A 25,448-nucleotide genomic window follows, 5' to 3' on the forward strand; every position below is an offset into this window, starting at 1 on the left:
AAATACCCAACTCCATTTGCTGAAATGAATCCCCTTGCAAGGAACCTCCCCAATGCATCACTGTTGCCTGCAGACTCTAATTAATGTACCACTCTCCAGTCCAGAGCACCTTCTGCCATTTTTCTACACCCCAGTTTATGTTTTCGTGCATAATGGAGTTGCTTGGCCTTGTTTCCACGTTGACGTTTTGGGGTTTTTGCCGCAATTCCTTCATGAAGACCACTTCTGGTCAGCCTTCTCTGAACAGTAGAAGGGTGTGCCTGGGTTCCACTTATTTCGGCCAGTTCTGAGCTGATGGAACTGCTGGACATCTTCCAATTTTGAAGGGAAGTAAGCATGCTGTGTCTTTGAACTGCTGTGCCAAACATCCTTGTCCGACCACTGCGTCTACGGTTCTCAATGTGGCCCGTTTTTTTGTGTTTCTTCAAAAGAGCTTGAACAGCACATCATGAAACCCTAGTCTGTTTTGAAATCTTTGCCTGGGAGAGACTTTCCTGAGGCAGTATAACTACCTTGTGTCTTGTTGCTGTGCTCAGTCTTACCATAGTGGACCTGTGACATAAACTGTCCTGCACAACCTCACCTTTGTAGCAGAGTTTGGCTGTTCCTCATCTAGCTTCATACACTTTGTATTTTGTTAATTGATTTAAAAAAACTATTAACACTTCAAGTTTTGAAAGCATTCTTAATTTGCAGCCTTTTTCTAAACTGCCTAAAACTTTTGCACAGTATAATATAGTTTGCCCACTGTCAAAGACATGAACAGTCTAGAATTTTTAGGCTAGGCTAATTTTACCAGTGAGAGATAGCTTATATAAAAATAAAAAAAAATAAAAACACATAGTCACAAATATATATATATTTATTTGCATTGTGCACAGAGAAATAAGTATTTGATCCCCTACCAACCATTAAGAGTTCAGCCTCCTCCAGACCAGTTACACGCTCCAAATCAACTTGGTGCCTGCATTAAAGACAGCTGTCTTAAATGGTCACCTGTATAAAAGACTCCTGTCCACAGACTCAATTAATCAGTCTGACTCTAACCTCTACAACATGGGCAAGACCAAAGAGCTTTCTAAGGATGTCCGGGACAAGATCATAGACCTGCACAAGGCTGGAATGGGCTACAAAACCATAAGTAAGACGCTGGGTGAGAAGGAGACAACTGTTGGTGCAATAGTATGAAAATGGAAGACATACAAAATGACTGTCAATCGACATCGATCTGGGGCTCCATGCAAAATCTCACCTCGTGGGGTATCCTTGATCCTGAGGAAGGTGAGAGCTCAGCCGAAAACTACACGGGGGGGACTTGTTAATGATCTCAAAGCAGCTGGGACCACAGTCATAAAAAAAAACATTGGTAACACATTACGCCGTAATGGATTAATATCCTGCAGTGCCCGCAAGGTCCCCCTGCTCAAGAAGGCACATGTACAGGCCGTCTGAAGTTTGCAAATGAACATCTGGATGATTCTGAGAGTGATTGGGAGAAGGTGCTGTGGTCAGATGAGACTAAAATTGAGCTCTTTGGCATTAACTCAACTCGCCGTGTTTGGGTGAAGAGAAATGCTGCCTATGACCCAAAGAACACCATCCCCACTGTCAAGCATGGAGGTGGAAACATTATGTTTTGGGGGTGTTTCTCTGCTAAGGGCACAGGACTACTTCACCGTATCAATGGGAGAATGGATGGAGCCGTGTACCGTCAAATCCTGAGTGACAACCTCCTTCCCTCCACCAGGACATTAAAAATGGCTCGTGGCTGGGTCTTCCAGCACGACAATGACCCGAAACATACAGCCAAGGCAACAAAGGAGTGGCTCAAAAAGAAGCACATTAAGGTCATGGAGTGTCTTAGCCAGTCTCCAGACCTTAATCCCATTGAAAACTTATGGAGGGAGCTGAAGATCCGAGTTGCCAAGCGACAGCCTCGAAATCTTAATGATTTACAGATGATCTGCAAAGAGGAGTGGGCCAAAATTCCATCTAACATGTGTGCAGACCTCATCATCAACTACAAAAAACATCTGACTGCTGTGCTTGCCAACAAGGGTTTTGCCACCAAGTATTAAGTCTTGTTTGCCAAAGGGATCAAATACTTATTTCTCTGTGCACAATGCAAATAAATATATATAATTTTGACAATGTGATTTTCTTTTTTTTTTTTTATATAATCTATCTCTCACTGGTAAAATTAACCTAGCCTAAAAAATCGAGACTGTTCATGTCTTTGACAGTGGGCAAACTTACAAAATCAGCAAGGGATCAAATACTTATTTCCTTCACTGTATATGGGAGGGTTCAGAAGAAAAGGAGTGGTATTTGACTTTTGGAGCGTGGATTTTGCTGGAATGGTTTGCGGACGCAATGTTGCATTTGCAAAACCCCTGATATACAAAAAAAAGTGACCCCATTTTAGAAACTACATCCTAAAGGCATTTATCAAGGGGTGTAGTGAGAATTTAGACCCAACAGGTGTTTTTCAGAAATTAATACGCAGTGGATGATGCAAAGTGAAAATTGCAATTTTTCCACTGATCTGCCTATTCACAGCACAATATGTTGTGCCCAGCTTCTGCCACTGGAGAATCTTACCCCATAAATTGTGAAGTGGGTTCTCCCGGGTATGTTAATGCCTTACTTGTGGACGTAAACTGCTGTTTGGGCACACTGCAGGGCTAAGAAGGGAAAGACCGCCATTTGGAGCATGGATTTTGCTTGGTAGTAGTAGTGTGTTTGGAGTTTTACTGGTACTTCAGTTTATAATGTGAGGCATATGTAATCTGTGCGGAGTACATCAGGGCATAAAAAGAGAGCATAATAATGAGGTAAATAATACAATTATCCATAGATGTGTGGTACGCCGTGAAGCAATCCGTTGTGCGCAGGCCTGTGTCGCACTAATAAACGGTTTTATTTCTTATCCCCCTTTTGTAACACTCTGCACCTTTTGGGGACTTTTTCTCCTTTGTAGTTTGGGAAATTTTGCTGGGAAAGTGTTGCGCTGTTATAATATGGGCGCCCTCACTTCCAGCAGATGTGCTATGTCCCTTCCCTTCCTAAATACTATAGCCCTGAAACTGGAGGAATGTTCCCCTCCGGCCTGAGCATCGGGATGTTTTTTCATCACTGCATTAATAGTGCTAAAACTTTTTTATTTTTCGGTTGATGTTGCTGTGTGTGGGCTCGTTTTTTGCATAACAAGCTGTGGATTTTATTGGTATAATTTTGGGAGACATACAAATATTTGATCACTCTTTTTTCTTTCATTTTTTGGAATAGGAAATTACAAAAAACAAGCCATTCTGGGATCATTTTTTTTTCCTGCATTCACTGTGAGCAATAAATTACATGTTAACTTTATTCTGTGGGTCGATATGATTACGGCGATACCAAATTTATATACTGTTTTGTGTATGGCAGCTTTTGCACAATAAAATCACTTTTTTTTTAAATAATTAGTTTTTTGTGTCGCCATATTTTAAGACCCATAACTTTTTTATTTTTGCGTGGACAAAGCTGTGTCAGGGATTATTTTTTGTGGGACGGGTTGTCGTTTTTATTGGTACTATTTTGGAGTAAATGTGACTTTTTGATCACTATTTATACCATTTTTTGGGAGATGTGCCCTAAAAACAAAGATTCTGGCATTGTTTTTCATTTTATTTTTTTACGGCGTTCATCATGCCGGATAAGTTACATAATAGTTTTATAGTTTGGGTTGTTACGGACGCGGCGATACCAATTATGTATAGTTTTTTCTCTTTTTTAAGTTTTTCCAGTAATAGAAGACTTATGAGAAAAAAGGCAGTTTGGCTTTTTTTTACTTGAAACTTGTGTGTGTTTATATTATTTACAACATTTTTATTAACTATTTTAAACTTTTTTTGAAGGCCTGATGCTCCGATCGCTATTCTAATACACTGCACTACATACGTAGTGCAGTGTATTAGAGCGGTCAGTTATTCACTGACAGCAAGCCTATGAGGACCCGCCATAGCAACCCAGAGATTGCGTCGCTGGGTTGCCGGTCAGGTAAAAACCTCTCAGATGCTGCGCTCTCTATTGAGCGTAGCATCTGAGGGGTTAATCGGTCGGATCAGAGAATAGCTCCGGTTCTGGCTGTTACAGGAGGGTGCCAGTTGTATAATTCAGCTGTCACCCCGCGGTGATGGTGCGGGCTCCGCTTCTGATCCTGCACCATCACCGCGACGTAACTGTACTGCGGTTTGCGGGAACACCTTTTCCAACAGCGCGGTATATATACGGCGGATGTCGGGAAGGGGTTAGAAAAGGAGTCCTGCACAGAGCCCCAAAATGGGCAACAATTAAGGTGCATCTCCGGGGCTCTGTGCGAAAAAAAACCCACAGGGATTACAAGAGTTCATTGGCCTACGTTTGAAAGTAGGCCAATGAACTCTAGTAACCTGGGTCATATGATGTAAACCAGCCAATAAGAAGTCATTTTGCTGGTTTACTCTGCCAGGGAAGCAACTCTGGAGAGGTAAGTATAATGACTGTATTGTTTTTTTTTTGTTGTTTGTGATTTGTTTAAAGGTTCCCTAGGGACGCTTTGGACTACGTCGGGGCCAGTGTATCAGAGCCGTGCATGCGTCTGGAGGCTATTAATCAGCACACGAACAGTGCTATCCAGTGCTCTAACATTGCAACTATATAATCACTTTAAAATGTAACAAAAATTTAACAACAATTAAACAATTCATATCTATGAATCCCTGAGGAAGCATCACCTGGAGTGTGATGATGAAACGCGTAGGATATAGATAGATAGTAATTTAATGGCAAGAAGATAGCTGAATTTATACCATAAGCAGGAGAGTTGGTATGTGGGTGTGAGAGAGACTTGATTCACTCTATACCACTTTTCTTTCTCGCAAATCACTTGCTTATGCCTGGTCTGGTATCAGTGGCTAGTTGAGCCACAATTTTATTTATATAAACAATAAACTACTTTTAATCGTTCTTTCAGGCGGTGAATCATATATTAGAATAATAATATTGGAACGACATTTATCATCATATTTCAGTGAATTTACGTCGGATTTGGTGGACTATTTCGATGCCCAGCATTTTAAAAAAAAAATAGTTAAATAAGATGGTCAACAAGGGTTGTGAGTGGGCTTTTTATTTCTATAATTTTTTTAAAAATATCTGTGTCTTTTTTTTAAAATGTAAATACTGCTGCCTTATAATGGTCGCTGTCTGATTGATAGCGTTCATTACTAAGGCAGGGCTTATTGTTAGCCTCTGAAAAGCCTAACACTAACCACTAATTATTACCCTAGTACCCATCACCCCCAGGGGTACCGGGACTAGCCAGTACCATCCCATCTAGTATTGGACGGGCACTGGGGCGGCCACAGGCCAGTATTATTAGGCTGGGAAATGCCCAAAAAAGTGGCTCCTTCCACCCTGGTAATGCTAGCCTGCTGCTGCAATGTTGCATCTGGCTGGTTATGAATAATAGAGGGGACCCCAAATAATTTTTTAAAAATTATTACAAATTTTTATTTTTTTTAAAGGACATAGGGTCCCCACTTTTTTGAAAACCAGACAAATACAACATAGCAGTAGCAGGCTAGCATTACCAGGATGGGAAGGGGCACAGGTTTTGAGCAATCCCAGCCTAATAGTAGCCTGTGGCCGCCCCAGTGCCCGCCTACAGACGGTTGGGTACTAAATTGTACCCGGCTCTTCCCAGTACCCCTGGCGGTGGTGGGTACCAGGGTAATAAAGGGGTGTTAGCCATTTTTGCCCTGCCTTAGTAATGGACGCTGTCAGACAGCGGCCATTACTAAGGCAGTAGAATTTAAAGGGGTTTTCCCATCAGAGACATTTATGACATATCCATAGGATATGTCATAAATGTAATATAAATGCAGGTCCCACCTCTGGGACCCGCACCTATCCCTAGAACGGGGTCCTCTAAACCCTGTTGTAGCTTTTTGTGCTTACGCTGCCTTCTGGCCACTTACCGATTACATGGTCGGGAGTTACGGAAACAGTCTAACTTGCTGAGAAGTCCAGAATTCAGAGATAAAGGGTGTAGGTAAGTAGCTTGATGAAAACACATGCAGACAGGAAAATCACAAGCAAAGAAAAGGTGGAGGAAGTCAGGTATAAATACTAACCCTACACCTGATAGGCAGAAGGACAGAGAAAAGAGATAGTCTCAAAGTAAAACCAGAACCGTCCAGAAGCTAGAACAGTAGTCATGGTGATCTTAAGTGAACAGGCATTTTCCTAACACATTATTTGGTAGGGGTGCCCTGAGAAAGTTTTTCTTTCCAGGGGTATCTCAAGCCTATAAAGATTGGGAAACTCTGGTCTATACTATCTGTATGTGCTGTGTGCAGAACCTGCAGTATATTTCAATGAGATGCTGCTCCTCACTGCCTCCTGCTTTAAGGGTTGACATGATAAAACCTATCACAAACAGGAGGCAGGGGAGACAGGCTGAAGCTTCATAGGGACACACTGAGACTCTGCAGTGTGAGGACAGAAGTTTTATGTCAGTGATCTATCACTTGTTGAACTTAGAGCAAGGGCAATGTGATGAGACTCACCGCCTCTGCAAACCCAGTAGCATCATGAAAAATATAGGCTGCATTATGGGAACCATATCAGAGCTGAAGAAGGAACCAAGATGGCTGAAACCCCATAAATGACACATTAACTAAAACACATATACACAAGGCATACACAAAAGCCTCTACATTATTCTTTGACAGCCTATGATGCACTACATAGGCGGAAAATAAATAGCTGGAGTACTTCTTTAAAGTCTACTCAGAAGTGTTGGACCTATTGGAAAAGGTGCCACTGTCATCTAAAGTTCATATTCATGTGACTAATGATACTAATACCTAAGATAAAACACAAGAGTTGTTTCCCGTTTTTTATAGAGGTTGCTGAGTAGCGATATAAAAGATATAACAGCCATAAAATCTTTGTTATATGGGTGATTAATAAATCAAAATCATCATAATTAAGGAAGCAGGAATTTTGTTGCTTCACATTAAATCACCTTTCAAAAAAACAAAAAACATACAATGAGAACTATCCAAGGTAAACACATTGTACTTTGATATTTTTTTTCTTCCCTTTTGAGTGAGTTATTCCATCACATTTAGATCATATTTAGAGGGGTTATCCAGGGTCAGAAAAAAGTTCTGCTTCTTTTTTTTAGAAACAGCATCATGGCTGTCCATGGTCTGTGTCTGGTATGGCAGCTTAGTCTCATTCACCTGAATGGGTGTAATGATTAGCTCTCCTGCCAAGAGCACAAACTGCAGTCAGCCTAGCGCTGGGTAAACTGGGAGACTGAAGTCTAAGGGATCCCTGTTCTTCACCTTTTAACCTCTATACAGGTATCTGGACTTCGCTACAGGGTCGCAGTACCGAGACTAGTCGCTGACTGGCAGTTCAAGCAGGTAAAGCAATGAGGCATCACAGGAAAGACCGGTAAGAGTCCTAGGACGCGATAAATAATGGGGACAGCAACAGGGTCAGAGCAAACAGGAGAAGAGTCAGACAGTCCGGGGTCAGTAACCAGTAGCAATGGCAAAAAAAGCAGAGAAATCCAAGGGGTGTAGTCAAAGCAGTCCGGTATCAGTAAACAGTAGCAATGGCAAATGCAAAGGGGAAATCCATTTAGAATAGTCAAAGAGTCCGGGTTCTGTAAACAGTAGCAACGGCAATAGTAGAGGGGAAATCCAATTAGAATAGTCAAACAGCCTGAGGTCGCTAACCAGTAGCCACAGCAATAGCAGAGGGAAAATCCAAGCGGTTAGTCAAGTCAAGACAGGTTCAGTAACTAGTAGTATAAATAGCAGGTTCAATAATAACTGTTTAACAACCTGAGTAGAAAACTATTAACTGGCACAAAAAACAGAAAGAGGGAGATTCAACTAGAACGCCAAGCGCTGATTGGCCGCAAAAGAGGCTCTCTAATTTACTTGTCGGCCAAGCCCCCTGATTTACTAAACAGCCCTAACTCTGTCAATGATCAGGCCCAACGACGCAAACAGTCCTGCCACTAGTCACCCGGCAGAAGAGGACGACACATGAGCGGGGCAAGGTGAATACTTAAGAATGGGGATGAGCTGCAATACCTGGCACAGCCCATAGACCGACATGATGCGGTTTATGGAAAAAAGAATAGATAGACTAAGTGGAAGTGGACAATGAATAACCTTAATAGTTTTGGTTCAGTTTATATGGCAGTTTAATTTAGGAAGCCACATCATTAAAGGGAACTTGTCAGTAGGTTTGTGTTCCAAATCTGCCTACCTCAAAAACATTGAGGGATTTGTTAGTAAAGTAAGGGTATGTTCACACGGCAGCGTCCATTACGGCTGAAATCACTGAGCTGTTTTCCGGAGAAAACAGCTCCTGAATTTCAGACGTAATGGCATGTTGCCGGCGTTTTTCGCTGCGTCCATTACGGACGTAATTGGAGCTGTTTTTCTATGGTGCCAATGGAAAACGGCTCGAATTATCGTCTTTTTTACGCGCCATCTTTTGACAGCAGCGCGTAAAAAAAATGACCGTCGGCACAGAAGATCTTAAAGCCCATTCAAATGAATGGGCAGATCTTTGCCGGCGCATTGGAGCCGTATTTTCGGACGTAATTGGAGGTTAAAACGCCCGAATTACGTCCGTAAATAGGGTGTGTAAACCCAGCCTTAGGAGTCCGGCAGAATCAGGCGTGTGTGCATTGCACACATGGAGCAAAGGACAGTACACCTCACTTCACTTCGCATGGCCAGCGTACTGTCCTCTACTTCATGTGCGCAATGGACATGCATCCATGACACTGCGGTTCTAAACACGGTAAGTTGTAATTTACTTTACCTATTTCTTAAACATCTGTTTTTGAGGCAAGTTTGGAACACTAAACCCCAGCTGCATAACAGCCTACTGACAGGTTCCCTTTAATCCTTTTTTTTTTTCTTTTACTAATCTTTCACCAGCACATTTGACAGGGCTTTCTTTTGAGATGTAATTCTTATATTAATTTATCCAAATAAGTAAATAAAAATGCTTTTTCTGATAGTTGACCTGGTAACTTTCACATCATGTACTCAGAGTATAACATATACCCCTGTAATTGCTGCCAATCTCGAGGAAACTGAATAGGAGTATTTAACAGGAAGCCTGGATCATAGGAAAACTGCAACTTCAAAGGAGAAAGATACTCAGCCTCCATTAACGTCCAAAGCATTGTTATTTTTGTGGGAAATAATATACCATTTTGAAATAATCTCATGTGTTCTTACCGTGACTGGAACAACCTGCATTAGAATGGCAAAGTTAGTGAGATGATTGCAGCGACAAACACTGTAATTCAAGTTTCCTTCTACACGAATACATCCTTCATTGGACCAAATACCTGAGCCAGAGCTACAATAAAAAAAAGAAAGTGTTTATTGGAATCTAATATATCTGTTTTCAAGAAAAGAACTTGAAAGTAAAGGGGTTTTCTGAGAAATTTAAAAAATTGGCCACGGTTGGAGGGATAAAAAAAAAAAAAAAAGCCATTGCTCACTTTACAGATGCCTGTCATTCCAGCGGTGCTGCTTCCGTTCCTCCCCGCCGCTGTGTGTTGACATAGCTGCAGCGGTGATGTGCTTGTATAGCAACATGATCGCTGCAGCCAATCACTGGTCTGAGTGGGTATATGGCACATATAATGTCTCTTTTTTTTTTTGCATCGCTCCTACCGTGGCCAGTTTTTTAAATGACTTGAAAAAACCCTTTAAGCGATATTTGATATGGATTAATGTTTTACAGTCATGTGACATATGTATTATAGCTACAGTCTGGGAGACAACAAAGATAAAAATAGACAATAAAAATGGAAAACACTAAAACAATGTACACACGGTGCAGATTTTTCTCATCTGCAGCTGACACTTGCAGTTCTGTTACAGATTGGTCAGTGGTTCCGCATGTGGGTAATCCTAAGGGTATGTTCACACGGCCGTAAAATCTCAAAGAACGGCCGAAAAATTGGAAGCGGAACGCCTTCAAACATCTGCCCATTGATTTCAATGGGAAAAACATTTTCGGAAACGGCCGCGCAAAAAACGGCAGCGAAAAAAAAGTGCAGGTCACTTCTTGGGACGTTTTTGGAGCCGTTTTTCATTGACTCTATAGAAAACAGCTTAAAAAACGGCTGTAAAAAACACTGTTAAAAACGCCGCGAAAATCGCGAGTGGCTTAAAAAACGGCTGAAAATCAGCTCCGTATTTTCAGACGTTTTTGACTCAGCATGTGAACATACCCAAAGGGCATGACCAGACGTGGTGGAATTGCTCTGGAATTCCGTTGCGGACAGTCCGCAGCGGAAATCCGCAGTGTAAACGTTTCTCCATTGCTTTCCACAGCTTTTTAGTTGGGTTCGTTTACACGTTGCAGACGAGCATAGGCTGCGGTGCGGAATTTGCTGTCCACAGCATACACTGACTGTTGCGGACTTGTTGCGGACTCATTGCAAAATTTCTCCATTGACTTCAATGGAGAGTCAAAATTCCGCAATGAAGTCCGCAGATGTTATGTGTGCTGCGGAGCGTATTGGTTTTACTAACATGACATTTCTTCATTCTGGCTGAACCTATGTATTTCTAGGTGTACAGCCAGACTGAGGAAGTCAATGGGGCTCCCGTAATTACGGGTGACTACGTGTGTGCACCCGTAATTACGGGAGCGTTGCTAGGCGACGTCAGTAAATAGTCACTGTCAAGGGTGCTGAAAGAGTTAAACGATCGGCAGTAACTGTTTCAGCACCCTGGACAGTGACTTCCGATCACAATATACATCAACCTGTAAAAAAAAATAGAAGTTCATACTTACCGAGAACTCCCTGCTTCTTCCTCCAGTCCGGCCTCCCGTGATGACGTTTCAGTCCAAGTGACGGCTGCAGCCAATCACAGGCCAATCACAGGCTGCAGCGGTCACTTGGACTGCCGCGTCATTCAGGGAGGTCGGGCTGGATGTCGTAAGAGGGACGCGTCACCAAGACAACGGCCGGGTAAGTATGAATTTCTTTTTCTTTTACTAGGGAAAGGGCTGTCCCTTCTCTCTATCCTGCACTGATAGAGAGAAGGGAAGTACTTTCACCTCAATACGCAACAGCTAGTCCGCATCAATTTACTGCACATTTTAGGCAAAGCCGCAACAGAATCTGAAATGCAGATTCTGTGCGGCATTGATGCGGACAGTGTATGCAGAACTCTGCCACGTCTGGGAATACCCTAATTGTAATTTAATGGAGCTAATCTGTGGCTTTTCAGCATGGAACCCGCTGCAATAATGAACATGTTGAAGATTTTAAAATCTATGGCGCTTTTTTATTCCGTGCAGATTTTTTTGGGTGTGTTGAATGAGGTAAAAATACCACATTCAAATGCATTGCCGTCAAAGATTGTCAGGATTCAAATCCTTTTTTAGAAGATATACTCAAGGACTTCTTTGTTGAATATGCAAAAAAATTATTTATTCGGATAAGGCAATATTAAGAGATAAGTAAAGTTTCGGCCACAATCTGGCCTTTGCCAAACTCTGCAAACAAATGCAGAATATACATATTAAATCAAACAGAAATTACTTGTAAATTACAAGACAATCGTATATACGAACAAAAATGTATATCGCATAAATATTGTAATATATGACAAACATGAAATCATACAGGAAAATAGAAGGGCCAAGTATGTTCCTATAGTTAAAGATTTATATGGTCCGAATATAGGCCAACATAGGACCGTGTAATAGAAAAGCCGAATAGCTTGCTGGAGTGGAACCGGCAGCTTCAGCGAAGTGTTGCAAAACCAAGAATGTTTCTACATGTTGTGTAACTTAGATTGTGGGGTCTCCCTTCTAGCGTTAAAGACAAAAATGTATTCTATATCTATATATGCAGGTTAAGCAAATATAATCTAATATAATCAAGCATAATGTAAGGAACAGTCAAAAAACAGCAGAGTGCAATCTACATAGCAATCTAGAAATTATCCAGAAATAACATAGGTGAAAAGTAAATGTAAACCATGTCCTAGATGTACTAGATCAGTATCTAGATTCCCCCACAGTTGGGGCATTATGTGTACTCACCTATCGCCGCTGTTTAATAGAAAAAGGTCCTCAGAGAGATAGCGCTGTAGGATAGGGTAACTAGTACCATGGGTATGCATATCCTGAGGTGAGGTAAGCTATCTACCTAAATAGGGTGTTAAATTATGTGCCAAGGGGAGATTCCTAATGTTGCGGGCATCACAAGTGCGCGAGCGCGCCAACACCGTGTACAGCAATAGGTTGCAACTATGGTTGGCCCGAGGTTCGCGCATGCGCATATGTGGCTCATACGCCGTGTACTGCAATTGGTTGCAACTCTCTGGTCGATTTGTATCCTATTGCTGTAGACGACGCTGGCACACTCGCTCACTTGTGACGCCCACAATCCGCAGCAGCCTTTTTTTCCTATGTTTTCTATATCTTTTTAGGTAACTTAGTTTAGACTTTGCGGAAAATAACAGTGTGGAATTTAGGCTGTGTTGCGGAATTTTCTCTCTGCAGCATGGCCAGTCTGTTGCGGAGAAGCAGCGGATTTTCACTGCGGATTTCAGCCTTTGCAATGCAAAGGCTGAAATCCGCGGCACCTCTGCTGTGATATCCGCCACATCTAAATTAACAGTCATATATACAGGTGAAATTTTCCGTTAAGTCTGAACGTGGCCTTATAGGGGTTGCCTAGTTTAGAGAACTCTGCGTTAAAGGGAACCTGTGACCAGCATTTCACCTATTGAACTTTACTTATCCCTCACTGGCCGCTGCTATCAAAAGTTCATTGCCGTTATCCCCTCTCCTAAACTCCTCATCCAACTGTAAATAACGGTCTGCAAACATTTAGTGCTTTTTATCGTAATAATCCGGTGTCCCTTTGTGTGCACACACCAGAAAAGGACATCAATGCACAAGCGCGGGATTTTGTGTGCTGGGGAAGGTGAGGAGCTGTCAATCAAAAGTAAGGAGGCCGGAAAAACTCGGCAAGTCTCGAGGAATGAAGATTTGACTCTTTTCAAACGAAGATTTGGCTCTTTTCTGCTCATTAGCATACGGTGTGGGAACACTAAAAAACTGAATACTAAAGCTACAGAGCCGACTAAGAAGACAATTATAGGTTATATGGAAATGATTTTTCACCCACTACCACCAGGTATTGCTGGTTTAATAGGTGAAATGCAGATGACAGGTTCCCTTAGTGACCACTAATACGCCTTTTTACATTGGTCACTAATGGGCTTTAGGCTAGGCTGACGCCTTTTCACGTCAGCCTAGTCTAAGTCCTACACGGGTCTCCCGTGCAGGCAGGAGCCGGGGCTCTGCTGTCTGATGACAGCTGAGCTCCTGCTCCAGCGCCCGCGATCGAAGTTTACTTCGATCGCGGCCGTTTAACCCGTTAAATGCCGCCGTCAATAGCGACCGCGGCATTTAACTTTGTTTACAGAGGGAGTGCGCTCCCTCTGTCACCCATCGGCGGCCCGCGAATGCAATCGCGGGTCTCCGATGGGGTGTCATGGCAGCCGAGGGCCTGATAAAAGCCCCCAGGTCTGCCTTGGACATATGCCTGTTAGGACGCACCGGAGGCACGTCCTAACAGATTGCCTGTCAGATTTACACTGACAGGCAATAATGCTCTGGTATACGAAGTATACCAGAGCATTATAGCAGCGATCGGAATATCGCACAGTAAAGTCCCCTAGTGGGACTAATAAAATAAGTCATCAAAGTGAAATAAAGATTATTAATAAAAAGTACAGTAAAAAAATAAATAAAACCATTTTTTTCCATAAAAAGTGGTTTTATTTAGAAAAAGTGTAAAAAAAAAAAAAAAAGTACACATATGTGGTATCGCCGCGACCGTAATGACTCCATTAATAAAGTTAATATGTAATTTAAACCGAAAAGTGAACACCGTAAAAAAAAAACGCAAAAAACCATGGCGAAATTGCAATTTTTTTCCATTGCCCCCCAAAAAAGTCATAATAAAAATGAATCAATAAGTCCCATGCACCCCAAAACAGTACCATTCAAAACTACGTCTTGTCCCGCAGAAAACAAGCCCAAAAAATCACTACATTGATGGAAAAATAAAAAAATTACGGCTCTTGGAAAGCAACGATGCAAAAGCAAATAATTTTAGTTCAAAAGTGTTTTTATTGTGCAAAAGTCGTAAAACATAAAAAAACCTCTACATATGTGGTATCACCGTAATCGTACCGACCCATAGAATAAAGGAAACATGTTATTTACGTCGCATAGTGAACGGCGTCAATTTAAAAACGCATAGAACAATGGCGGAATTTAATTTTTTTTTTATAATCCCCCCCTAAAAGGTTAATAAAAGTTAATATAAAAATTATATGTACCCAAAAATGGTGCTATTAAAAAGCACAACTAATCCCGCAAAAAACAAGTCCTCATACAGCTATGTAGACGAAAAAATAAAAAAATTATAGCTCTATGAATGCGACTATAGAAAAACGAATAAAATATCTTGGTCATTAGGGCCTAAAATGGGCTGGTCACTAAGGGGTTAATAGAGAGAAGTCCTTTGGGATCTCCTCCATTTAGTTGGAGAGAAAAACAGCTACAGTACAATGATGTTCACACAGAGTTTTTTGACGAGTTTTTTGACAAGTTTTTTGACGCGTAAACCGCTCCCCAAAACGCGTCAAAAACTGCCCGAAAATACCTCCCATTGGTTTCAATGGGAGGCGGAAGAGTTTTTTTTACCGCGAGCAAAAAAAACGCGTCGCGGTAAAAAGAAGCGACATGACCTATCTTGAGGCGGTTTCGCCTCCAAAACCACCATTTCAATCAGTCAGAAACAGGGAAAAAACGCCTCGACGAGTGTTTTGATGAGTTTTTGTCAAACCACTGTGCAAAAAACGTCTGGAGCAGTTTTTGCAGGAGGAGTTTTCCTCCTGCAAAAAACTCTGTCTGCAAAGCCTGAGTGTTTGCTCTATTTTTAAACACAGTTCCTGTTATTTTAAAATATTTACAAACTTAAAGGGGTTGTCCTGGATTAGAAAAACATGGCTGCTTTTTTACAGAAACAGGATTACACGTTGTGTGTGACATTGCAGTTTAGCTCCATTGAATAAAATATTATTCAGTGTTTTCAGTACGGGACAGTAGTTCCACGGAGAGGAAGGGACTCCTAGCGTCATACATAACTATGATGCTAGGAGCCCGACTTCCTGCAGTGTGTTCGATCCGGGACTCGTGGCCGAAATACGTTTCCGTCCTTTACGGACCAAACATGCTCGTGTGAATCCAGCCTTATAGGGCATTTTGGTGGCCTTATTTTTATGAAAAAAAGCATGTGTTGCAAAAGAGGAATCGGCATTACATGATCTTTGAATTATATGATTTGCAATATAAAAAACGACACCTATAAAAACACACTATTAGCAAAAAAAACACCAAAACGTGAGTTTTTTATATGCGTTTTTTTTTGCCAAAAACATATACACAAAAAGTGTGTGTGAAGGAGGCCTAAAGGTTTGTTTTCACTCAAAATGAAGGCTGGGTTCCCATGTAGCGTAAGCACTGCGGAATTTCCGCAACGGAATTGTGTGCGGACATTCCGCAGCATTTACAGTAGCAGCAAAGTGGATGAAATTTTGTAAATCTCATGCCCATGCTGCGGAAAAAAACCACAGCGTAAGCGTTAATAAATTGACCTGCGGTGCAGAATTTAATTTCGCAGCATGTAAATTTATACTGTTTTTGTTGATTTTCTGTTGCCAGTTTTCCCCATTGAATTCAATGGGGATGCAAAACCCGCAACAGAAGGCCAAGTGTTGCGAATTTTACGGCGTATTCGCAGTGATTACACCGCAAAAATCAAAACTCCGGAAGAAAAAAAAAAATCATACTTACCCAGAACGCCCTCGTTCTTCCTGCAGTCCGGCCTACTGGGATGACGTTTCATCCCATGTGGCCGCTGCAGGCAATCACAGGCTGCCGCGTCACATGGCCTGCAACATTATTGTAGGAGGCCAGAGCGGACGTCAAAGGAGGGAGTGGTAAGTATGAGCGCTTTTTTACGCAGCAGAAATTCCGTCCAAAAAAAAGCAACACAATGTGGTGCAATTTTTCGGATGGAATGCAAGAATTGTGAAGGTGATATCAAAGAAGGGGTCCTATGCAGTGGTGTAACTACCGCCGTAACAGCCGTAGCAGCTGTTACGGGGCCCGCGACATGAGGGGGCACGTGTCGCCCGCTGGCACGGGCCCCCACCATGGCCGGAGGTACCGCTAGCAGCCGCTACGGCTGCTACAGCGGGACGCCACTGAACACTACGGCAGAGCAGGGAGGTATCTCCCCGCTCTGCCATTAAACAAAAGACATGTATCCGCTATCCACAGGACAGGGGATACATGTGTGATCGCTGGCATTGATAGGGAGAACGGGGGACCGAACGTCCCCTGAAGTTCTCCATCACAAACCTCGGACTTCCGGGGTCTGTGTCGGCACCTCCGTAGAAATGAATGGAGCGCCGGTCGCGCTTGTGCGCATGCGTGACCAAGGCTCCTTTCATTTTTATTGAGCTGCGCAGACGCCGGAAGTCAGAGGTTAGTCATGGAGAACTTCAGGGGACTTTCAGTCCTCTGTTCTCCGTATCGCTGCCAGCGATCACACATGTATCCCCTATCCTGTGGATAGGGGATACATGTCTTTTGTAGGACACACTGTAGGTCGCATTTTTTTGGGTCGTTGGGGACGCTGTATGGCGTTCCCTACAAGGGGGGGGCTGTATGGCGTTCCCTACAGGGGGGGGCTGTATGGCGTTCCCTACAGGGGGGGGGCTGTATGGCGTTCCCTACAGGGGGGGCTGTATGGCGTTCCCTACAGGGGGGGCTGTATGGCGTTCCCTACAGGGGGGGCTGTATGGCGTTCCCTACAGGGGGGGGCTGTATGGCGTTCCCTACAGGGGGGGCTGTATGGCGTTCACTACAGGGGGGCTGTATGGTGTTCCCTACAGGGGGGGGCTGTAGGGTGTTCCCTACAGGGGGGGCTATATGGCGTTCCCTACAGGGGGGGGCTGTATGGTGTTCCCTACAGGGGGGCTGTATGGCGTTCCCTACAGGAGGGGGCTGTATGGCGTTCCCTACAGGAGGGGGCTGTATGGCGTTCCCTACAGGGGGGCTGTATGGCGTTCTCTACAGTGGGGGCTGTATGGCGTTCTCTACAGTGGGGGCTGTATGGCGTTCTCTACAGTGGGGGCTGTATGGCGTTCTCTACAGTGGGGGCTGTATGGCGTTCTCTACAGTGGGGACTGTATGGCGTTCTCTACAGTGGGGGCTGTATGGCGTTAGCGCCATACAGCCCCCTCTGTAGATAACGCCATACAGTCCCCCCTGTAGATAACGCCATAAAGTCCCCCCTGTAGATAACGCCATACAGCCCCCTCTGTAGATATCTACATACAGCCCCCTCTGTAGATATCTACATACAGCCCCCTCTGTAGATATCTACAAAGGGGGCTGTATGGAGTTATCTACAGGGGGGCTTATGGCGTTATCTACAGAGGGGGCTGTATGGCGCTATCTACAGAGGGGGCTGTATGGCGCTATCTACAGAGGGGGCTGTATAGCGTTATCTACAGGGGGCTATATGGCGTTATCTACAGAGGGGGCTGTATGGCGTTATCTACAGGGGGGCTGTATGGTGTTATCTACAGAGGGGGCTGTATGGCGCTATCTACAGGGGGGCTGTATGGCGCTAGCTACAGGGGTGCTGTATGGCGCTATCTACATGGGAGGCTGTATGGCGCTATCTACAGGGGGGCTGTATGGCGCTATCTACAGGGGGGCTGTATGGCACTATCTACAGGGGGCTGTATGGCGTTATCTACAGGGGGGCTGTATGGCGTTATCTACAGGGGGGCTGTATGGCGTTATCTACAGGGGGGCTGTAAAAAAGGCACTATCTACAAGGGGCGGGGTTGTGTGACACCCAGGGGAGGGGGGCCCCAGTCAAAAGTTTGCTATGGGGCCCAGTCTTTCCTAGTTACGCCCCTGGTTCTATGTTAACATGTAACTTGGCCTGCTAAGTTTTTTTTTATTGAAAGAGCTTTTGATTTCTGTAAATATGATCTCCTGATGCTGCAAATTCAACAAATTACCATTTTAGTTCTCTTTACAACCTTTAAAATGTTTTGATCTCTGTTATGCATAATAATTTGAAACAGTGCATTTTGAGTTTTTTACTTCTAAAAAAACAAACTGTTATCATTAGGAGATTTGTTCAATTAAATTTGCATTATACTCCAACGGTTGATGGCTTGAAGATTATACTGACTTTCATTTCCATCGACTATTTAGGAAAATCAGCGAAAAATAACATTTGCATAATAATTTGGAACGCGGTGTAGAGTGACAATGGGACTGAATGAAACACGTGATTTCAATGATTTGTGTCACAATATTTTTTATAGTGTAGATATTCAGCCCTGACATCATATCCAAGCTAAATGACTAGACAGTCACTTTAATTTTTCATTGAGGTTTAACCCCTTCCCGCAAATGGGCATTACTGTACGTCCCTTTTTAGTGGTACGTAACGCCCTGAGGATGAAGCAAGCACAGGAGCTGTGCGCGGTTCAGCTTCAGCGGGTGTTAGCCAGCCAGCCAGCCAACATTCCACTGCAATGGCGGCGATCACTGTTATCTCCGATCGCCGCCGTTTAACCCCTTAAATGCCGCTGTCAACAGCGACAGCGACATTTCAGAGATTGACACATAGGGAGGTGGCTACCTCTGTAACCTGTTGGCCCCCCCCCCGTGAAAAATCAGAACCCGCTTAACAATTTATGGGGTGTGTCTCAAGTGGCACAATCTGAGCACCACACATTGGGCATTGAAATAGCATATCTGTGGAAAATGGCAATTTTCAAATTGGCAACATCCACTGTGCACTAATTTCTACATAACCTTTGGGGTCAAAATGCTCACTACACTTCTAGATGAATTCCTTGATAGGTGTAGTTTACTAAATGGGGTCACTTCTCGGGGGTTTTCACTGTACTAGTATCTCAGCGCAATGCAACATGGCACCAAAAAACGATTTTGTAAAATCTCCACTCCAAAAACTAAATTGGGCCTTTTCCCTTTAGACCCTTGTCGTGTGTCCAAATAGCAGTTTACAACCACATATGGGGTATTTCCCTACTCAGGAGAAATTGTGTAACAAATTCTGGGGTGTCTTTTCTCCTGTATTCCTTGTGGAAATGAAAAATGATGTTGTAATTTTCACGGCCGAATTCTAATAAAATCTGTAAAACACCTGAGGGATCAAAATGCTCAATACACCTACAATTTAATTATTTGAGGGGTATAGTCTCCAAATTGGGATCACACCTGGGGAATTTCTACTGTACTGATACTTCAGGGTCTCTGCAAATGTGACATGGCCCCCAGAAAAAATTCAGCAAAATCTGAGCTGCAAAATCCAAATGTTGCGATTCTCCTATATTCCTTACAAAAATTCTGTTTTTCCAGAAAAAAAGGAAATTTTCATTTTCACAGACTAATTCAAATAAATTTAGTAAAAAAACCTGTGGGGTCAAAATGCTAACTATACCCCTAGATAAATTCCCTGATGGTGAAGTTTCAAAAATGGGGTATCTTTTGAGGGTTTTCCCTATGTTTTGGCACCACAAGACCTCTTCAAACCTGACAGGGTGCCTAAAATATACTCTAATAAAAGGAGGCCCAAAAATCCACTAGGTGCTCCATTGCTTCTGAGGCCGGCGTTTCAGTCCATTATCATACTAGGACCACATGTGGGATATAGCTAAAAACTTCAGAATCTGGGCAATAAATATGGAGTTGCATTTCTCGTGAAAAACCTTCTGCGTTACAGAATTTTTTTTATTACAAATGAACTTTGACAAAAAAAAATTAATTTGTAAATTTCACCTCTACTTTGCTTCAATTCCTGTGAAACGCCTAAAGGGTTAAAACACTTTCTGAATGCTGTTTTTAATACTTTGAGGGGTGCAGCTTTCAAAATGGGGTGTTTATGGGGGTTTCTACTATATGGGCCGCTCAAAGCCACTTCAGATCTGAACTCGTCCCTGAAAATATAGCCTTTTGAATTTTTCTTAAAAATGTGAGAAATTGCTGCTAAAGTTCTAAGCCTTGTAACATCCTAGAAAATTTAAAGGACGTTCAAAAAACAATGCAAACATAAAGTAGACACATGGTAAATGTTAAATAGTAACTATTTTGTGTGGTATTACTATCTGTTTTACAAGCAGATACATTAAAAATGAGAAAAATCATAATTTCTTCAAATTTTCGCAAAAAATGTTGGTGTTTTTCACAAATAATCAATGAATTTATCGACCACATTTTTCCACTAACATAAAGTACAATATATCACGAGAAAACAATTTCCAAATTGCTTGGATAGGTAAAAGCATTCCAAGCATCACCACATAAAGTGACACATGTCAGACTTGAAAAAAATAGGGCTGTTCCTGAAGGGGTAAGGCTGGATTCACACGAGCATGTTCGGTCCGTAAAGGACGGAACGTATTTCGGCCGCAAGTCCCGGACCGAACACACTGCAGTGAGCCGGGCTCCTAGCATCATAGTTATGTATGACACTAGGAGTCCCTGCCTCGCTGCGGAATAACTGTTCCGTACTGTAATCATGTTTTCAGTATGGGACAGTAGTTTCACGGAGAGGCAGGGACTCCTAGCATCGTACATAAGTATGATGCTAGGATCCCGGCTCCCTGCACTGTGTTCGGTCCGGTACTTGTGGCCGAAATACGTCCGTCAATTACGGACGTAATTAGTGTGTGTGCACATACCCTAAATGTCGCTTGATTTTTCTGAACCAGAGCATTTTCAGTAATATCTGGTGGTTTGATGTCTTCAAATCACTAAACGGTTCTTATGAGAAACCATATTATTAACTGAATACTCATGAGGTCCATCATGTCATATATTTGTTAGGGTATGTTCACACGCCCTATTTATGGACGTAATTCAGGCGTTTTACACCTCGAATTACGGCCGAAAAAACGGCTCCAAACATCTGCCCATTGAATTCAATGGGTCTTACGGTGTTCTGTGCAGACGGGCTTTTTGTTTTACACGCCGCTGTCAAAAGACGGTGCGTAAAAAGACGCCCGCCTCAAAGAAGTGCATGTCACTTCTTGGGACGTAATTGGAGACGTTTTTCATTGACTCCAATGAAAACCAGCTCCAATTACGTCCGTAAACGACGCAGCGAAAAAAGCGTGCACTTGTCAAAATGTCTGAAATTCAGGAGCTGTTTTTGCCTGAAAACAGCGCCGCAATTTCAGACGTAATTGGCGTTGCCGTGTGAACATACCTTTAACACTGATTTATCTAGACACATTTTTAGCATCTTCTCACTTCTATGATATGAATGTAAGGGTACGTTCACACGGCCTATTTTCGGCCGTTTTTCGGGCCGTAAACGGCCGAAAAACAGCCCAAAAATCGGAAGGAGAACGCCTCCAAACATCTGCCCATTGATTTCAATGGGAAAACGGCGTTCTGTTCCGATGGAGCATTTTTCGCTGCGTTTTTTTACGCGTAAAAAAACGGCCACGAAAAAGAAGTGCAAGAACTTCTTGGGACGTTTTTGGAGCAGTTTTCAATAGACTATTGAAAAAAGCTCCAAAAACGGCCGTAAAAAACGCAGCGAAAGATGCAGCGAAAATCGCGAGTGGCTTAAAAAACGTCTGTAAATCAGGAGCTGTTTTCCCTTGAAAACAGCTTCGTATTTTGAGACGTTTTCAAGTTTGTGTGTAAACATACCCTAATCTGTATTTTAATATTTGGGAATAGAGATCTTTATGAGATCACTCTCCACTATGACAGGAGGAAATGTCAGTGACATCATTACTTGCATTTCCTAGGTAAGGTAAAGGACCAGTGTCTGGTAAGGCTTAGGTGGTGATGGTGATACACAGAGTCCCTACTGGTCTGTATTATGGACCGGTAAGCACTTTATGTACCGCCATATTTTGCCTTCGTAAAGCATAGTACTATCCCCTAGAATTATTGCTTCTAGGAGAGAATACTTCCATAAAATGGCATACAATGCTGCATGGCACAATCTTTTCTCGAATCAATTCTTACGTAATTTGTAAGAAAATAAACTCTGTGTGTGCTGGTATAAAATCAGAGGCACAAGAAGGTACAATATGGGCCAATAACAGGCTAATGGTGGTGTATTACAGGAATGTACAACAAGCATCCGTAATACTGCCGTGTATATATATCTTAAGTGTTTTCCCCAGTACAGATATCACAATACGTAAGTAGAATTTATGTACATGGAATGTGTCCATAGACAATGAGTGTACAGTATAGTAGAAGTAGATGTTCTTTTTACAAGGTTTCATTTGGAAATTAATAGTAAAATCAAGTAAGGCTGGATTCACACACACACAGTTTTTGATTCAGTTTTTAATGCAGTTTTTTTTAGCCAATGCCAGTTGAGTATCCAACAAGAAGTAAGTCTATTAGTCCTTCCTTTTTTTTTTTTGCTTTCCTTTCCTTTTGGATTCACTTCCAGTCTTGGTCGAAAAACTTCACCAAAAACTGCATGTGTGATTCCAGTCTGATGTAGAATAAGAATGACTGACTTATGACTAACCTGAAGTCCAGAAATGCACAATACAGGTGTACATGGTTACTATTGTTGACAGCTTGAACCTGCAAAATAAAGACCAACATGTTTAAGAAACAAAGCAGGCAAATAAGTCTATATATGGTCAGGATTTTACATTATTATTATTATTATGATATATTTTTTCACCACGTGTTTGTGTTATACATACAGTAACCCATACCGTCCGATTGAAGCTTTTTTTACTTGTATTTTTGGTGGCGTTTTTTAATTTGGGTCATTTTGTGCATGCAGCTTTTTTTGCTGAATTTTAAGTTCTATAGAGAAGCCAATGGGGAAAATGGCAGAGAAAAACACAATACCAAGAGCATGCTGATTTAATAACCAACGCCACTGACCCCAAAAATGGTATTCAGATGCCACAAACAAAAAGGCTGTATATGTAACCATTTCATATTTAATTATAGACTTATTACTAATATCTGGCTGCAACGTTTTAGCCCAAAAAGTATAAAAAAGTGCTGCGAAAAACGCCACCAAAAGCTGCTAAACTGTGTGTAAAATCGAACTATAGTATATATAAATATTTCTCTTAACTCAGCAATTTCAATTAAAAGTATGTAATTTAGGGAGCTGTATCAAAACTGGTGAAAAAGAAAAAGTGGGGTACAGTAGTTACCCATAGCTGATTGGGCAACTACTCCATGGACAACTACTCCACTTTCCATTTTTAATACATCTCCCCCATTTGTATAGTGACGGAGAAGAGACTATTTCAGTTCATAATATCATCCCCCACAAAGTCATCTAGCACAGTTAGGCTGGGTTCACACGTGGCGGAATTTCACTAGAATTCCGCTGCGGACACTCCGCAGCGTTAATCCGCAGCGGAGCCGTTTCTGCATTGACTTACACTTCTATTTAGAAGTGTTCGTTTAGACGATGCGTAAAATTCCGCTGCGGAGCATAGGCTGCGGAGCGGAATTTGGTGTCCGCAGCATGCTCTGTCTGTTGCGGAGCAGTGGCGGACTCATGGCGGAATTTCTCCATTGACTTCAATGGAGATTCTAATTTCCGCAATGAAGTCCGCAGCTGTCATGCACATGTTATGTGTGCTGCGGATGCGTCTTGCTTTTTTAACTTGACATTTCTTCATTCTGGCTGGACCTATGTATTTCTAGGTCTACAGCCAGACTGAGGAAGTTAATGGGGCTCCCGTAATGACGGGAGCGTTGCTAGGAGACGTCTGTAAATAGTCACTGTCCAGGGTGCTGAAAGAGTTAAGCGATCGGCAGTAACTGTTTCTGCACCCGGGACAGTGACTACCGATCCCAATATACAGCAACCTGTAAAAAAATATAAGTTCATACTTACCGAGAACTCCCTGCTTCTGTCTCCAGTCCGGCCTCCCAGGATGACGTTTCAGTCTAAGTGACGGCTGCAGCCAATCACAGGCCAAGCACAGGCTGCAGCGGTCACATGGACTGGCGCGTCATCCAGGGAGGTCGGGCTGGATGCCGAAAGAGGGACGCGTCACCAAGACAACGGCCGGTAAGTATGAAATTCTTTTACTTTCACTAGGGAAAGTGCTGTCCCTTCTCTCTATCCTGCACTGATAGGGAGAAGGGAAGCACTTTTCCCGCAGTCAACAGCAGCTAGTCCGCATCAATTTTCTGCACATTTTGTGCAGATCCGCAGCAGAATCTGCAACGCAGATTCTGTGCGGCATTGATGCGGACAGTTGCGGAGGAAATCCGCCACGTGTGGTCATGCCCTTAGAATGAGACAAGTTGGCAGAGTAGTTGGCATGGCTCCCTCGAAAAACTGAGCTCACAAATTCAGTTCTGACCAGGGTGCTTTGTTACATTACTTGCACAGTCTTGTTTTGTCATTTAGTGTCACTGCAGTGTTAGTCGGGACCACTGATTACAAAACAATAAAAACTCTTTACGTTTTCCAAACAATTAATTAAGAAGCCATTCAGACAAAACCTTTTTTATTCCACAAACAAATTTGTCAGCGAGTTGCCATTATACAGAGAGGAATTGTAGGAAGTGTGGCAGAAGAATAAATCTAGAGATGGATAAAGCAAGGGAGAACTTTTTCATTTAAAAACATTGATCTGCGATCGTTTTCTATTAAGAGCATCTACGAGCGGCCTCTCCATGGAGAGCAAATTGGCTTTTGTTTAAAATAATATGTTTCTCTGGTTTAACTGAGCATGAAAGTTCATCTGCGAGCTACTTCTGATTATGTTCCTTTTCATTGATTTAATGAAAACTACACCGGTAAGCTTTATATAATGCCTTGCACTTGCTGTCATGCTAAGAAAAACTTGTTTTAGTACATTGAAACTATTCAGATGTATGGGAAGGAGTACAACTTCAAGTCTCATACATTGGTCATGGTCATCATATGCAATGAATTTCGTGCCCGCTTTATTTATAGTTGGCTTTCACATACTGTACATTTCAGGAAATGTTTACGCATCGGCGGGTTGAGAAGATTTCCAAGTTTCTTTATTTACAGACCCATGGCTGCAGAATACTATAATAAGTATTTTCTCATATTACTGTCACGAGTAACCTGAAGATAGTCTCTGCTTTACTTTAGGTAATAGTTGAATTATTTTGTTAAAGGCTATATCCACCTTTGCCACAATTTTTTTTATTGTTGAAATGCATCTAAATGAAGCAACTTTTAAGATGGATCTGCTTAGGAGCTGTAG

At 42.5% G+C, this 25,448-nt stretch overlaps 1 protein-coding gene across 1 annotated transcript in view; it reads right to left on the minus strand.

Moving 5' to 3' along the window:
- ADGRD1 (adhesion G protein-coupled receptor D1) overlaps positions 1–25,448 on the minus strand; it is a 717,614-nt gene that overhangs the window by 370,968 nt on the left and 321,198 nt on the right. The window contains exons 15-16 of the mRNA XM_075854444.1: positions 22,748–22,799; positions 9,309–9,432 (exon numbers count right to left, since the gene is read on the minus strand). Coding sequence (XP_075710559.1) covers positions 9,309–9,432; positions 22,748–22,799 — 176 coding nt within the window. The remainder of the gene's footprint in view (positions 1–9,308; positions 9,433–22,747; positions 22,800–25,448) is intronic.

Source organism: Rhinoderma darwinii, chromosome 1, assembly GCF_050947455.1.
Source record: "Rhinoderma darwinii isolate aRhiDar2 chromosome 1, aRhiDar2.hap1, whole genome shotgun sequence".
In the NCBI taxonomy this organism is placed as follows: Eukaryota; Metazoa; Chordata; class Amphibia; order Anura; family Rhinodermatidae; genus Rhinoderma; species Rhinoderma darwinii.